This window comes from Salmo salar, chromosome ssa28 (assembly GCF_905237065.1).
Source record: "Salmo salar chromosome ssa28, Ssal_v3.1, whole genome shotgun sequence".
In the NCBI taxonomy this organism is placed as follows: domain Eukaryota; kingdom Metazoa; phylum Chordata; class Actinopteri; order Salmoniformes; family Salmonidae; genus Salmo; species Salmo salar.
The window spans coordinates 39,492,416-39,510,256 of record NC_059469.1 but is presented as its reverse complement, the minus strand read 5'-3'; the positions used below and the strand labels follow the sequence as shown (position 1 = coordinate 39,510,256).

The window sequence follows — 17,841 nt, the reverse complement described above, 5'->3', positions numbered from 1 at the left end:
ATCCGCAGAGAGGGAGGAGGAGAGGGGGAGGAGGATTCAGGAGGGAGGAGAAGGTGGCAAAGAGCTTCCTAGGGTTAGAGGCAGATGCTTGGAAGTTAGAGTGGTAGAAAGTGGCTTTAACAGCAGAAACAGAGGAGGAAAATGTAGAGAGGAGGGAGTGAAAAGATGGCAGGTCCGCAGGGAGGCGAATTTTTCTCCATTTCCGCTCGGCTGCCCGGAGCCCTGTTCTGTGAGCTCGCAATGAGTCGTCAAGCCACGGAGCAGGAGAGGAGGACCGAGCCGGTCGGGAGGATAGGGGACATAGAGAGTCAAAGGATGCAGAAAGGGAGGAGAGGAGGGTTGAGGAGGCAGAATCAGGAGATTGGTTGGAGAAGGCTTGAGCAGAGGGAAGAGATGATAGGATGGAAGAGGAGAGAGAGAGCGATGGTTGCGACGGCGCAATACCATCTGAGTAGGGGCCGAGTGAGTAGTGTTGGAGGAGAGCGAGAGGGAAAAGGATACAAGGTAGTGATTGGAGACTTGGAGGGGAGTTGCAGTGAGATTAGTAGAAGAACAGGATCTAGTGAAGATGAGGTCAAGCGTATTGCCTGCCTTGTGAGTAGGAGGGGACGGTGAGAGGGTGAGGTGAAAAGAGGAGAGGAGTGGAAAGAAGGAGGCAGAGAGGAATGAGTCAAAGGTAGACGTGGGGAGGTTAAAGTCACCCAGAACTGTGAGGGGTGAGCCATCCACAGGAAAGGAACTTATCAAGGCGTCAAGCTCATTGATGCACTCTCCAAGGGAACCTGGAGGGCGATAAATGGTAAGGATGTTAAGCTTGAATGGGCTAGTGATTGTGACAGCATGGAATTCAAAGGAGGAGATAGACAGATGGGTCAGGGGAGAAAGAGAGAATGTCCACTTGGGAGAGATGAGGATTCCAGTGCCACCACCCCGCTGACCAGATGCTCTCGGGGTGTGCGAGAACACGTGGTCAGACGAGGAGAGAGCAGTAGGAGTAGCAGTGTTTTCTGTGGTAATCCATATTTCCGTCAGTGCCAAGAAGTCGAGGGACTGGAGGGTAGCATAGGCTGAGATGAACTCTGCCTTGTTGGCTGCAGACTGGCAGTTCCAGAGGCTGCCGGAGACCTGGAACTCCACGTTGGTCGTGCGCGCTGGGACCACCAGGTTAGAGTGGCAGCGGCCACGCGATGTGAAGCGTTTGTATGGCCTGTGCAGAGAGGAGAGAACAGGGATAGACAGACACATAGTTGATAGGCTACAGGAGAGGCTACACTAATGCAAAGGAGATTGGCATGAAAAATTAACTAAACAGCTGGGGAAGCGACAGAGCAGGGCCTCCCTCGCTAACAATTCACTGAAACACTAAAACGCTCAAATATAACTTTTCTAGCTACCTCTAGAAATTAAAATTGATGTAAACTACAGTGGTTCAATGTTTCCAGGAATAGGCTCAAACTTAGTTTATTCAGCTAGATGACTTGGTACAGTATTCTTCCGTGAAAACCCACCTAGTGCACCGTGTCCTATGACGCCGTAGGATATCACCTGGGACTCGCCTAGAAGTGTCTCCTGCATTTTATTGAACTATCCAAAACATATGGCGGACCTAGAGCTGTTCGTAGATCTATTATGATGCGTTGACCTTGGTTCCTGAACTGATATATTACCTGGGACTTAAAGGGATACGTCACTCTAATTGACTGTTAACTTTATGCAGGACTCAGCATCCTAATTTAACTTTTATTTTATTAGGATCCCCATTTAGCGACTTCTAAAGCAGCAGCTACTCTTCCTGGGTCCGTCACTGACCAAACTCACCTTGTCCAAAACGTGGCTGATCTTCCTGGGTCCGTCACTGACCAAACTCACCTTGTCCAAAACGTGGCTGATCTTCCTGGGTCCGTCACTGACCAAACTCACCTTGTCAAAAACGTGGCTGATCTTCCTGGGTCCGTCACTGACCAAACTCACCTTGTCCAAAACGTGGCTGATCTTCCTGGGTCCGTCACTGACCAAACTCACCTTGTCCAAAACGTGGCTGATCTTCCTGGGTCCGTCACTGACCAACTCACCTTGTCCAAAACATGGCTGATCTTCCTGGGTCCGTCACTGACCAAACTCACCTTGTCCAAAACGTGGCTGATCTTCCTGGGTCCGTCACTGACCAACTCACCTTGTCCAAAACATGGCTGATCTGACAAAGACCAACATGCTGGAAAGACTGTTGATTTTAAACCTTCCAAAAAATGAGAAAAGAATACCAACCTTCTAGGCAGTAAACCTACAATGTTTACTTAGACAAGCGGGACACATTCACATTAGAAACCGTTGGTAAAGCTCAGTCATACCTGCATACTTCTCAATGCTTGAAACACTGTAACAGACTGTAACAGTATCAAAAGTGTTGGCTGAAATGGATCTGCTCGTTCTAAAACTCCTGTCCTGTCGTCTGTCCGTCAGGGAACCTGGTTATCCATGGGGAGTTGGAGCAGCTTGTAGCCACCTTCCTGGGGGTGGAGTCCAGCATGGCCATGGGTATGGGCTTCGCTACCAATTCCATGAACATACCGGCACTGGTCGGCAAGGTGGGTCTTAAACGCACGCATACACACACACACACACACACACACACACACACACACACACACACACACACACACACACACACACACACACTCTTTGTCATCTAACCAGATTGAAACAGTGTTCATTCTCAGAGAGCTCTGTGTTTTTAGTCTCTACTGAATCAAATGAAACTAAATTAGCTAAATGGTCAGAATGTCTGAATGGAATATTTGTGTCTGTAGTCTGATGATAGCATGGCCTAAATTAAAGAGAATTCCATCCACATGATAATAAATATACATTAAACTCAATACCTAGTCTGTGTTCCTATGGGCCCTGGTCAACAGTAGTGCACTATGTAGGGAATAGGGGGCCCTGGTCAACAGTAGTGCACTATGTAGGGAATAAGGGGGCCCTGGTCAACAGTAGTGCACTATGTAGGGAATAGGGGGCCCTGGTCAACAGTAGTGCACTATGTAGGGAATAAGGGGCCCTGGTCAACAGTAGTGCACTATGTAGGGAATAGGGGGCCCTGGTCAACAGTAGTGCACTATGTAGGGAATAGGGGGCCCTGGTCAACAGTAGTGCACTATGTAGGGAATAGGGGGCCCTGGTCAACAGTAGTGCACTATGTACGGAATAAGGGGCCCTGGTCAACAGTAGTGCACTATGTAGGGAATAAGGGGCCCTGGTCAACAGTAGTGCACTATGTAGGGAATATGGTTGCACTCACAAGACTCCCATTTACTCAATAAATGTTCGTTTTGTTCGATAAAGTCCATGTTTATATCCAAAAACCTTTTGTTAGCGCGTTTTGTTCAATAATCCACTGTCTCAAACAACATCCGGTGAAATTGCAGAGCGTGAAACTCAACAAAACAGAAATTCTCATAATAAACATACATAAAAGATACAAATGTTGTACACCAGCTTAAAGATAAACTTCTTGTTAATCCAACCCCTGTGTCAGATTTCAAAAAGGCTTTACGGCAAAAGCAAACCATGCGATTATCTGAGAACAGCGCCCAGCAGACAAATCATTACAAACAGTTAGCAGCCAAGAAGAGGAATAACAAAAGTCAGAAATAGCGATAAAATGTATCACTAACCTTTGATCTTCATATGGTTGCACTCCGAAGACTCCATGTTACACAATACATGTTTGTTTTGTTCGATAAAGTCCCTCTTTATGTCCAAAAACCTCAGTTTTGTTGGCGTGTTTTGTTCAGTAATCCATTGGAACAAAGCGCGGTCACAGCATGCAGACGAAAAATCTAAAAAGTACCATGAAAAGTTCATAGAAACATGTCAAACGATGTTTAAAATCAATCCTCAGGTTGTTTTTGTCATAAATAATCAATAATATTTCAACCAGACCAAAGCTTCGTCAATAGTAAAAGAGAAACTAGAATGTCGCGCTCCTGGTCACGCGCTGGACTCATGTCTGGAAATTTCCACTGTCCACTCATTGAATGTGCTGTTTCTCCCTCATTTTTCAGAGTAAAAGCCTGAAACGATGCCTAAAGACTGGCCACATGTAGAGGAAGCCATAGAGATCGTGAACTGGGTCCTAAGTCTTTATATGGTGGATAGGCTTTCAATGGAATAACAGCCTTTCAGAATTAAAGCACTTCCTGGATGGATTTTCTTCAGGTTTTCGCCTGCCATATCAGTTCTGTTATACTCACAGACATTATTTTAACAGTTTTGGAAACTTTAGAGTGTTTTCTATCCAAATCGAATTATATGCATATCCTAGCCTCTGGGCCTGAGTAGCAGGCAGTTTACTTTGGGCACGCTTTTCATCCAAAATTCCGAATACTGCCCCCTACCCTAATGAAGTTAAACATAACAGTAGAGCATGGAGGCTGAGGGCAGTCTAGACACACACACAGCCTTAGTTACAGGACAGACAGGAGAGGGCAGTCTAGACATGGAGAGGGCAGTGCACAGTGGAGGAGAGCAGGTCACCACTCCAGGGCTTGATTACCCCGTGTTCTGCTGAACCCAGCTCATTTATTAATTCAGAAATGTATTGATTCAGAGCGATCGTGTGTCACCAGCCCGGTTCGAAAGGAACGGCCAGGGTTTACCGTCGGAAACGCAGCAGTACAGCAGTCACTGATTGGTGATTAAGGGGAGGCGGACTCGGGGGGGGGTTTGGGGTATTTGTGTCAAGGACGAGGTCACAGTGGTGCTTCATGCATCTGAAGTGGTAGAGTAGCCCCAGCAGGAAGGCATAGAGGACCATGGCTTCCTCCTGCAGGGACTGGCTCGTTGGATGGATGGATGGATGGAGGCCTCAAGCCTGGTGTTCTACTGATGCTGACTATATTACCAGGCTAGGTCTCTGTCCACAGGGACTGGCTATATTACCAGGCTATATTACCAGGCTAGGTCTCTGTCCACAGGGACTGGCTATAATACCAGGCTATATTACCAGGCTATAATACCAGGCTAGGTCTCTGTCCACAGGGACTGGCTATAATACCAGGCTATATTACCAGGCTAGGTCTCTGTCCACAGGGACTGGCTATAATACCAGGCTATATTACCAGGCTATAATACCAGGCTATATTACCAGGCTATATTACCAGGCTAGGTCTCTGTCCACAGGGACTGGCTATAATACCAGGCTATATTACCAGGCTATAATACCAGGCTAGGTCTCTGTCCACAGGGACTGGCTATATTACCAGGCTATGTCTCTGTCCACAGGGACTGGCTATAATACCAGGCTATATTACCAGGCTAGGTCTCTGTCCACAGGGACTGGCTATATTACCAGGCTATATTACCAGGCTAGGTCTCTGTCCACAGGGACTGGCTATATTACCAGGCTATATTACCAGGCTAGGTCTCTGTCCACAGGGACTGGCTATAATACCAGGCTATATTACCAGGCTATAATACCAGGCTAGGTCTCTGTCCACAGGGACTGGCTATATTACCAGGCTATATTACCAGGCTAGGTCTCTGTCCACAGGGACTGGCTATATTACCAGGCTATATTACCAGGCTAGGTCTCTGTCCACAGGGACTGGCTATATTACCAGGCTATATTACCAGGCTAGGTCTCTGTCCACAGGGACTGGCTATAATACCAGGCTATATTACCAGGCTATAATACCAGGCTAGGTCTCTGTCCACAGGGACTGGCTATATTACCAGGCTATGTCTCTGTCCACAGGGACTGGCTATAATACCAGGCTATATTACCAGGCTATAATACCAGGCTAGGTCTCTGTCCACAGGGACTGGCTATAATACCAGGCTATATTACCAGGCTATAATACCAGGCTAGGTCTCTGTCCACAGGGACTGGCTATATTACCAGGCTATGTCTCTGTCCACAGGGACTGGCTATAATACCAGGCTATATTACCAGGCTATAATACCAGGCTAGGTCTCTGTCCACAGGGACTGGCTATAATACCAGGCTATATTACCAGGCTATAATACCAGGCTAGGTCTCTGTCCACAGGGACTGGCTATATTACCAGGCTATATTACCAGGCTAGGTCTCTGTCCACAGGGACTGGCTATATTACCAGGCTATGTCTCTGTCCACAGGGACTGGCTATATTACCAGGCTATGTCTCTGTCCACAGGGACTGGCTATATTACCAGGCTATATTACCAGGCTATATTACCAGGCTAGGTCTCTGTCCACAGGGACTGGCTATATTACCAGGCTATAATACCAGGCTAGGTCTCTGTCCACAGGGACTGGCTATATTACCAGGCTATAATACCAGGCTAGGTCTCTGTCCACAGGGACTGGCTATATTACCAGGCGATATTACCAGGCTATATTACCAGGCTATATTACCAGGCTAGTTCTCTGTCCACAGGGACTGGCTATATTACCAGGCTATAATACCAGGCTAGGTCTCTGTCCACAGGGACTGGCTATATTACCAGGCTATAATACCAGGCTAGGTCTCTGTCCACAGGGACTGGCTATATTACCAGGCTATAATACCAGGCTAGGTCTCTGTCCACAGGGACTGGCTATATTACCAGGCTATATTACCAGGCTAGGTCTCTGTCCACAGGGACTGGCTATAATACCAGGCTATATTACCAGGCTAGGTCTCTGTCCACAGGGACTGGCTATATTACCAGGCTATAATACCAGGCTAGGTCTCTGTCCACAGGGACTGGCTATATTACCAGGCTATATTACCAGGCTAGGTCTCTGTCCACCGGGACTGGCTATAATACCAGGCTATATTACCAGGCTATAATACCAGGCTAGGTCTCTGTCCACAGGGACTGTCTATATTACCAGGCTATAATACCAGGCTAGGTCTCTGTCCACAGGGACTGGCTATATTACCAGGCTATAATACCAGGCTAGGTCTCTGTCCACAGGGACTGGCTATAATACCAGGCTATAATACCAGGCTAGGTCTCTGTCCACAGGGACTGTCTATATTACCAGGCTATAATACCAGGCTAGGTCTCTGTCCACAGGGACTGTCTATATTACCAGGCTAGGTTTCTGCCCACAGGGACTGGCTATATTACCAGGCTAGGTTTCTGCCCACAGGGACTGGCTATATTACCAGGCTATAATACCAGGCTAGGTCTCTGTCCACAGGGACTGTCTATATTACCAGGCTATATTACCAGGCTAGGTTTCTGCCCACAGGGACTGGCTATATTACCAGGCTATAATACCAGGCTAGGTCTCTGTCCACAGGGACTGGCTATAATACCAGGCTATAATACCAGGCTAGGTCTCTGTCCACAGGGACTGTCTATATTACCAGGCTATAATACCAGGCTAGGTCTCTGTCCACAGGGACTGTCTATATTACCAGGCTATATTACCAGGCTAGGTTTCTGCCCACAGGGACTGGCTATATTACCAGGCTAGGTTTCTGCCCACAGGGACTGGCTATATTACCAGGCTATAATACCAGGCTAGGTCTCTGTCCACAGGGACTGTCTATATTACCAGGCTATATTACCAGGCTAGGTTTCTGCCCACAGGGACTGGCTATATTACCAGGCTATAATACCAGGCTATAATACCAGGCTAGGTCTCTGTCCACAGGGACTGTCTATATTACCAGGCTATATTACCAGGCTATAATACCAGGCTAGGTCTCTGTCCACAGGGACTGTCTATATTACCAGGCTATAATACCAGGCTATAATACCAGGCTAGGTCTCTGTCCACAGGGACTGTCTATATTACCAGGCTATATTACCAGGCTAGGTTTCTGCCCACAGGGACTGTCTATATTACCAGGCTAGGTTTCTGCCCACAGGGACTGGCTATATTACCAGGCTATAATACCAGGCTAGGTCTCTGTCCACAGGGACTGGCTATATTACCAGGCTATAATACCAGGCTATAATACCAGGCTAGGTCTCTGTCCACAGGGACTGGCTATATTGCCAGGCTATATTACCAGGCTATATTACCAGGCTATATTACCAGGCTATATTACCAGGCTATAATACCAGGCTATAATACCAGGCTAGGTTTCTGCCCACAGGGACTGGCTATATTACCAGGCTATATTACCAGGCTATAATACCAGGCTATAATACCAGTCTAGGTTTCTGCCCACAGGGACTGGCTATAATACCACATACAGTACCAGTCAAATGTTTGGACACACCTGCTCATTCAAGGGTTTTTCTTTATTTTTTACTATTTTCTACATTGTAGAATAATAGTGAAGACATCAACACTATGAAATAACACATGTGGAATCATGTAGTAACCAAAAACGTGTTAAACAATTCAAAATATATTTTATGTTCGGTCTGCATGGTCAATGCAGCACGTGCAACAATGTTGATGACAACGATGTTGTTTTCACAATAAAATCTTCTTAATATAAATCCTCAAGCGTTCTATAATAACACTTTTAGTTTGAGTTTCTTACATCTGCAAACAGCTAGTTTGTCTTTTCTTAGCAAGTTGGGCCTAAATCTTGTTAGCTGCCCTTCCTGGTTAAATAAAGGTTAAATCAAATGCTAATCGCTATTTAGGTGGCTAGCTAGCTAATAAATATACTGAGTCTGAGCCAACATTAATTAGTTATACAGCCTGATAATAGCAGTGGTGGAGACCTAAATCAGCATGATGTTTGTGCAACAGTATTTCGTCCCTTAGGAAACACTTATCAACACTATAGTTCCTAAACTATAAAAATAAACACTTTGGTTCCTATCACAATAACTTCTCCCTGGCATTTTCATTAGTTGTTGTGTCAAACAACACTGTATTCCAAATGTCCTCTATGGAATTATAATAATCATTCTATTTCCATGATTCCAACAGTTCACCCAACATTTTCGTTATAAATAAGGCCTAGATTGTTTGCCTATATCGTGCAGCCTTATGTAGCAGTGTGGAAATTATCTCAAATGAGTGCAGGAAATGTATGAAAATGTTGAAAATGATTTTTGGTTAAATTGAACAGTATAAACCAATCAGAATGGAGAAAGACCCATTTGAAATACCGTTAAAAAAAAAAAAAAATGTTTGTTAAAATAAGATCAGAGTTGACTTTTGTCATGACATTGCTCTGTTGAGGAGGTGTATGACCCCCCCACCACTATAAATACCTTTCCCCTTTTCTCTCCACTCTACAGAATGGACTCTTGGAAAGCCTTTTGTTAACTTAGAGAGTATGGTAACATCAAAAAGGTTGGGGAATGGAACAATATTTCCCTTTCTCATCCAGTTGAAAGTGTCCGTTGGTACTTAAAGAATATGATCTCAGATCAGTTGTTGTCTGGGACATTATATCTGACGACAGGACGACAAAATATGATGTCAGATCAGTTGTTGTCTGAGACATTATATCTGATGACAGGACGACAAAATATGATGTCAGATCAGTTGTTGTCTGGGACATTATATCTGACGACAGGACGACGTAATATGATGTCAGATCAGTTGTCTGGGACATTATATCTGACGACAGGACGACATAATATGATGTCAGATCAGTTGTTGTCTGAGACATTATATCTGATGACAGGACGACAAAATATGATGTCAGATCAGTTGTTGTCTGGGACATTATATCTGACGACAGGACGACATAATATGATGTCAGATCAGTTGTCTGGGACATTATATCTGATGACAGGATGACATAATATGATGTCAGATCAGTTGTTGTCTGAGACATTATATCTGATGACAGGACGACAAAATATGATGTCAGATCAGTTGTTGTCTGAGACATTATATCTGATGACAGGACGACAAAATATGATGTCAGATCAGTTGTTGTCTGGGACATTATATCTGACGACAGGACGACATAATATGATGTCAGATCAGTTGTTGTCTGAGACATTATATCTGACGACAGGACGGCATAATATGATGTCAGATCAGTTGTTGTCTGAGACATTATATCTGATGACAGGACGCCATAATATGATGTCAGATCAGTTGTTGTCTGGGACATTATATCTGACGACAGGACGACATAATATGATGTCAGATCAGTTGTTGTCTGAGACATATCTGATGACAGGATGACATAATATGATGTCAGATCAGTTGTTGTCTGAGACATTATATCTGATGACAGGACGACATAATATGATGTCAGATCAGTTGTTGTCTGAGACATATCTGATGACAGGACGACATAATATGATGTCAGATCAGTTGTTGTCTGAGACATATCTGATGACAGGACGACATAATATGATGTCAGATCAGTTGTTGTCTGAGACATATCTGATGACAGGATGACATAATATGATGTCAGATCAGTTGTTGTCTGAGACATTATATCTGATGACAGGACGACATAATATGATGTCAGATCAGTTGTTGTTTGAGACATATCTGATGACAGGACGGCATAATATGATGTCAGATCAGTTGTTGTCTGAGACATTATATCTGATGACAGGACGACATAATATGATGTCAGATCAGTTGTTGTCTGAGACATTATATCTGATGACAGGACGACATAAACTGTATCTTGGAAAGTCTACACATTGTAGTTATCAGATTTACATGGAATTGTTGTGCAATTTAATTGTTTAAATATGAAACTATTTGTGAAAAGAATAATGTAATTTTAGCCTCTTTAATAAGAGAATTGTTTCATAGTAAAAACATAGGCCCAGTCAGTGGCCACGCCCAAGTGAACAGACATTGGTTGAGAACTATGAAACACGCCCTTCTCTCCCCCAATACAAAAGCCCGTTGACGGAAGTCAACCTCAGTCCCCGACGACGTGAGGACTGGTGTCCATTCGTTTTAAAAGGGCTAATTTCAACGTGGAGGTGACGATCACCACGCTGGAATGGTGAATTTCATCTAGACCAGCCAGAATACACACACGAGCCGATTATGGCAACTTGGTATGAGCTTTGGACTCTTATTCACTAAAGAAGTGATACATCCTAGACGTTCAGTTATCAGCTGCAGCTGTAAATGTCCGTGGCCTAGGATAGGACAGAAAAACTCCCCTATGAGAACGACAGGGTACTTCAATGTATCCGCTCTACAACACTACGACCAGAAAGATTCTTCAAAGGGTAATGGCGATCTCTGATGGGCAAACCAGTCTTCCATCTATCGAAGTGCAGCTCAGAGTAAATATATATCATGCATTTTCATTTACCGAATGGGCGGTTATTAGAATGCATAAGATTCTGTATTTACGGTAGCATAGCTTCTCAAGGTCCGATAGACCCAATCTCCTTTGTCCCTCAGTCTTCCCGCTCTTTCATTCAAAACCCAACTCCCTTTCTTTGTGTAACCATCCGTCATATCGGTTTCATCCGCTAGGGACTTTTTCTTTTATGACATGATTGGTAATCGATGTATGATCTATCCTGTGTATATGTAATTCTGTGTGATTTATTTAGGTATTTCGTAAATAAATAATTAATCCAATTGTTGTATTGCTGATTGAACTTGTTAGCCAGGGTTCGTGTAGATAACCAATAATTTTACGACGTTCAGATGAGACTGAATAAGGTGCTAATTAATAGTTGACTGCTGTTGATATGAAAGATCTTCAGATCTTTAAGAGAGTTTATTCAGAAGACAGCAGCTCTATAAACACTCTTCTGGGGTGCCCCAGGTTATGGCTGTGTGTTTTGGTTCATTGTCATGCCGGAATACCCATCCACGACCCATTTTCAATGCCCTGGCTGAGGGAAGGAGGTTCTCACCCAAGATTTGGCGGTACATGGCCCTGTCCATCGTCCCTTTGATGCAGTGAAGTTGTCCTGTCCCCTTAGCAGAAAAACACCCTCAAAGCATAATGTTTCCACCTCCATGTTTGACGGTGGAGATGGTGTTCTTGGGGTCATAGGCAGCATTCCTCCTCCTCCAAACGCGGCGAGTTGAGTTGATGCCAAAGAGCTCCATTATGGTCTCATCTGACCACAACACTTTCACCCAGTTGTCCTCTGAATCATTCAGATGTTCATTGGCAAACTTCAGACGGGCATGTATATGTGCTTTCTTGAGCAGGGGGACCTTGCGGGCGCTCCAGGATTTCAGTCCTTCACGGCGTAGTGTGTTACCAATTGTTTTCTTGGTGACTATGGTCCCAGCTGCCTTGAGATCATTGACAAGATCCTCCCGTGTAGTTCTGGACTGATTCCTCATGATCATTGCAACTCCACGAGGTGAGATCTTGCATGGAGCCCCAGGCCGAGGGAGATTGACAGTTTTATGTTTCTTCAAATTTGCGAATAATCACACCAACTGTTGTCACTTTCTCACCAAGCTGCTTGGCGATGGTCTTGTAGCCCATTCCAGCCTTGTGTAGGTCTACAATCTTGTCCCTGACATCCTGGATGAGCTCTTTGGTCTTGGCCATGGTGGAGAGTTTGGAATCTGATTGATTGATTGCTTCTGTGGACAGGTGTCTTTTTTACAGGTAACAAGCTGTGGTTAGGAGCACTCCCTTTAAGAGTGTGCTCCTAATCTCAGCTCGTTACCTGTATAAAAGACACCTGGGAGCCAGAAATCTTTCAGATTGAGAGGGGGTCAAATACTTATTTCCCTCATTAAAATACAAATCAATTTGACATTTTTGACATGCGGTTTTCTGGATTTTGTTTGTTGTTATTCTGTCTCTCACTGTTTAAAATAAACCTACCATTAAAATTATAGACTGATCATTTCTATATCAGTGGGCAAACGTACAAAATCACCAGGGGATCAAATACTTTTTTTCCCTCACTGTAGAACTGCCCCATTTGGTCTATCCCTATTAATAATATAGGAAGAATAGAAATTGGACTCAATATTAGCAGTATTTGCGCCTGAGGCCGCTGCCAATGTCCAGTATGAGGACCTCTCAGAGTAACTAATGATGGAATGTTATAAACTGACTTACATGGGCTGTGGTTGCTATAGTGCAACAGAGCCCAAGCCCTCTATGTGATTTGAAAACCGAGGGGTTATTCAAGTTTATGGAATTCACATTTGAACTTATTAAAGCATGTGGGTGAGAATATCACAGTGGGCTTCTCTTTTGAGCTGGCAATAGCAGATCTAAGAGTGGATTTCAAATGAATGGGTACAAGATTACAACTGACAACACCACTGGCAGTATAGACAACAGTACGGAGATAACACTTAGAAAGGATGGGAGGTATTACAACAGTACAACAATACGGAGATAACACTTAGACAGGATGGGAGGTATTACAACAGTACAACAATACGGAGATAACACTTAGACAGGATGGGAGGTATTACAACAGTACGGAGATAACACTTAGACAGGATGGGAGGTATTACAACAGTACGGAGATAACACTTAGGAAGTGTGGGAGGTATTACAACAGTACGGAGATAACACTTAGCCAGGATGGGAGGTATTACAACAGTACGGAGATAACACTTAGGAAGGATGGGAGGTATTACAACAGTACAACAGTACGGAGATAACACTTATGAAGTGTGGGAGGTATTACAACAGTACGGAGATAACACTTAGGAAGGATGGGAGGTATTACAACAGTACAACAGTACGGAGATAACACTTAGACAGGATGGGAGGTATTACAACAGTACGGAGATAACACTTAGAAAGGATGGGAGGCATTACAACAGTACGGAGATAACACTTAGGAAGTGTGGGAGGTATTACAACAGTACGGAGATAACACTTAGACAGGATGGGAGGTATTACAACAGTACGGAGATAACACTTAGGAAGGATGGGAGGTATTACAACAGTACAACAGTACGGAGATAACACTTATGAAGTGTGGGAGGTATTACAACAGTACGGAGATAACACTTAGGAAGGATGGGAGGTATTACAACAATACAAAGATAACACTTAGGAAGGATGGGAGGTATAACCTGAGTGGGGCTTTCAACTAATCAGCATCCAGGGTCCAAACATCCCATTTAATTATTGATGATGATCCCTCGTTTAGGAGCCTGATATACAGTCTGACGGTTACGTTCACCCAACTCTCTGTCTTCAAGTGTTTTATCAAACTTTAGGGACATTTATAAACAGGGGAGGGACAGGCGGGATGTTATTGATGATGGTTGGATAATGTTCCCTGTTGTCTCAGGCCTGTTGTCTCAGGCTTGTTGTCTCAGGCTTGTTGTCTCAGGCCTGTTGTCTCAGGCTTGTTGTCTCAGGCTTGTTGTCTCAGGCCTGTTGTCTCAGGCTTGTTGTCTCAGGCCTGGTTGTGCTTTATAGCCAACTCCTATCATCTTTGTTTATGCATAGGAGTTGGCTATACAGCACCAATAGACTACACCTAATCTATACAGCACCAACAGACTACACCTAATCTATACAGCACCAACAGACTACACCTAATCTATACAGCACCAAGACTACACCTAATCTATACAGCACCAACAGACTACACCTAATCTATACAGCACCAACAGACTACACCTAATCTATACAGCACCAACAGACTACACCTAATCTATACAGCACCAAGACTACACCTAATCTATACAGCACCAAGACTACACCTAATCTATACAGCACCAACAGACTACACCTAATCTATACAGCCCCAACAGACTACACCTAATCTATACAGCACCAACAGACTACACCTAATCTATACAGCACCAACAGACTACACCTAATCTATACAGCACCAAGACTACACCTAATCTATACAGCACCAACAGACTACACCTAATCTATACAGCACCAACAGACTACACCTAATCTATACAGCACCAACAGACTACACCTAATCTATACAGCCCCAACAGACTACACCTAATCTATACAGCACCAACAGACTACACCTAATCTATACAGCACCAACAGACTACACCTAATCTATACAGCACCAAGACTACACCTAATCTATACAGCACCAACAGACTACACCTAATCTATACAGCACCAACAGACTACACCTAATCTATACAGCACCAACAGACTACACCTAATCTATACAGCACCAACAGACTACACCTAATCTATACAGCACCAATAGACTACACCTAATCTATACAGCACCAACAGACTACACCTAATCTATACAGCACCAATAGACTACACCTAATCTATACAGCACCAACAGACTACACCTAATCTATACAGCACCAACAGACTACACCTAATCTATACAGCACCAAGACTACACCTAATCTATACAGCACCAACAGACTACACCTAATCTATACAGCACCAACAGACTACACCTAATCTATACAGCACCAACAGACTACACCTAATCTATACAGCACCAAGACTACACCTAATCTATACAGCACCAAGACTACACCTAATCTATACAGCCCCAACAGACTACACCTAATCTATACAGCCCCAACAGACTACACCTAATCTATACAGCACCAACAGACTACACCTAATCTATACAGCACCAACAGACTACACCTAATCTATACAGCACCAAGACTACACCTAATCTATACAGCACCAACAGACTACACCTAATCTATACAGCACCAACAGACTACACCTAATCTATACAGCACCAACAGACTACACCTAATCTATACAGCCCCAACAGACTACACCTAATCTATACAGCACCAACAGACTACACCTAATCTATACAGCACCAACAGACTACACCTAATCTATACAGCACCAAGACTACACCTAATCTATACAGCACCAACAGACTACACCTAATCTATACAGCACCAACAGACTACACCTAATCTATACAGCACCAACAGACTACACCTAATCTATACAGCACCAACAGACTACACCTAATCTATACAGCACCAACAGACTACACCTAATCTATACAGCACCAACAGACTACACCTAATCTATACAGCACCAACAGACTACACCTAATCTATACAGCACCAACAGACTACACCTAATCTATACAGCACCAACAGACTACACCTAATCTATACAGCACCAACAGACTACACCTAATCTATACAGCACCAACAGACTACACCTAATCTATACAGCACCAACAGACCTGGGACAGTGTAATTTTGTGCTAGTACTACTTTGTAACCCATTGTGTTTCCTATTCTTTGTTTCCAGGGCTGTCTGATTCTGAGTGATGAGCTGAACCACACCTCTCTGATCTTGGGGGCCAGGTTGTCAGGGGCAACTATCCGGGTGTTCAAGCACAACAGTAAGTCGACATGCTCTCAAAGTAAAGTACTCAAACCACCAACACATACAGTCGTGGCCAAACGTTTTGAGAATGACACAAATATGCATTTCCACAAAGTTTGCTGCTTCAGTGTCTTTAGATATTTTTGATCAGATGTAACTATGGAATACTGAAGTATAATTACAAGCATTTCATAAGTGTCAAAGGCTTTTATTGACCAGTACATGAAGTTGATGCAAATTACCCTTCTTTTTCAAGACCTCTGCAATCCGCCCTGGCACGCTGTCAATTAACTTCTGGGCCACATCCTGACTGATGGCAGCCCATTCTTGCATAATCAATGCTTGGAGTTTGTCAGAATTGGTGGGTTTTTGTTTGTCCACCCGCCTCTTGAGGATTGACCACACATTCTCACTGGGATTAAGGTCTGGGGAGTTTCCTGGCCATGGACCCAAAATATCGATGTTTTGTTCCCCAAACCACTTAGTTATCACTTTTGCCTTATGGCAAGGTGCTCCATCATGCTGGAAAAGGCATTGTTCGTCACCAAACTGTTCCTGGATGGTTGGGAGAAGTTGTTCTCGGAGGATGTGTTGGTACCATTCTTTATTCATGGCTGTGTTCTTAGGCAAAATTGTGAGTGAGCCCACTCCCTTGGCTGAGAAGCAACCCCACACATGAATGGTCTCAGGATGCTTTACTGTTGGCATGACACAGGACTGATGGTTGCGCTCACCTTGTCTTCTCCGGACAAGCTTTTTTCCGGACGCACCAAACAATCGGAAAGGGGATTCATCAGAGAAAATGACTTTTACCCCAGTCCTCAGCAGTCCAATCCCTGTACCTTTTGCAGAATATCAGTCTGTCCCTGATGTTTTTCCTGGAGAGAAGTGGCTTCTTTGCTGCCCTTCTTGACACCAGGCCATCCTCCAAAAGTCTTTGCCTCACTGTGCGTGCAGATGCACTCACACCTGCCTGCTGCCGTTCCTGAGCAAGCTCTGTACTGGTGGTGCCCCGATCCCGCAGCTGAATCAACTTTAGGAGACGGTCCTGGCGCTTGCTGGACTTTCTCGGGCTCCCTGAAGCCTTCTTCACAACAATTGAACAGCTCTCCTTGAAGTTCTTGATGATCCGATAAATGGTTGATTTAGGTGCAATCTTACTGGCAGCAATATCCTTGCCTGTGAATCCCTTTTTGTGCAAAGCAATGATGACGGCACGTGTTTCCTTGCAGGTAACCATGGTTGACAGAGGAAGAACAATGATTCCAGGCACCACCCTCCTTTTGAAGCTTCCAGTCTGTTATTCGAACTCAACCAGCATGAAAAACGGATCTCCAGCCTTGTCCTCGTCAACACTCACACCTGTGTTAACGAGAGAATCACTGACATGATCTCAGCTGGTCCTTTTATGGCAGGGCTGAAATGCAGTGGAAATGTTTTTTGGGGGATTCATGTGCATGGAAAAGAGGGACTTTGCAATTAATTGCAATTCATCTGATCACTCTTCATAACATTCTGGAGTATATGCAAATTGCCATCATACAAAGTGAGGCAGCAGACTTTGTGGAAATTAATATTTGTGTCATTCTCAAAACTTTTGGCCACGACTGTACATGTTGTCTCTGACAGCTCTGTGGGATAAACTCAAACTGGCATAACAATCTTCTGATATAAAGCCCTGCTTTATATC

The 17,841-nt window shown here is 44.2% G+C and overlaps 1 protein-coding gene across 1 annotated transcript in view; it reads left to right on the top strand.

Annotated features, from left to right (window-relative positions):
- Positions 1 to 17,841, top strand: part of LOC106591118 (serine palmitoyltransferase 3) — a 103,934-nt gene that overhangs the window by 40,744 nt on the left and 45,349 nt on the right. The window contains exons 5-6 of the mRNA XM_045710244.1: positions 2,461 to 2,585; positions 16,074 to 16,167. Coding sequence (XP_045566200.1) covers positions 2,461 to 2,585; positions 16,074 to 16,167 — 219 coding nt within the window. The remainder of the gene's footprint in view (positions 1 to 2,460; positions 2,586 to 16,073; positions 16,168 to 17,841) is intronic.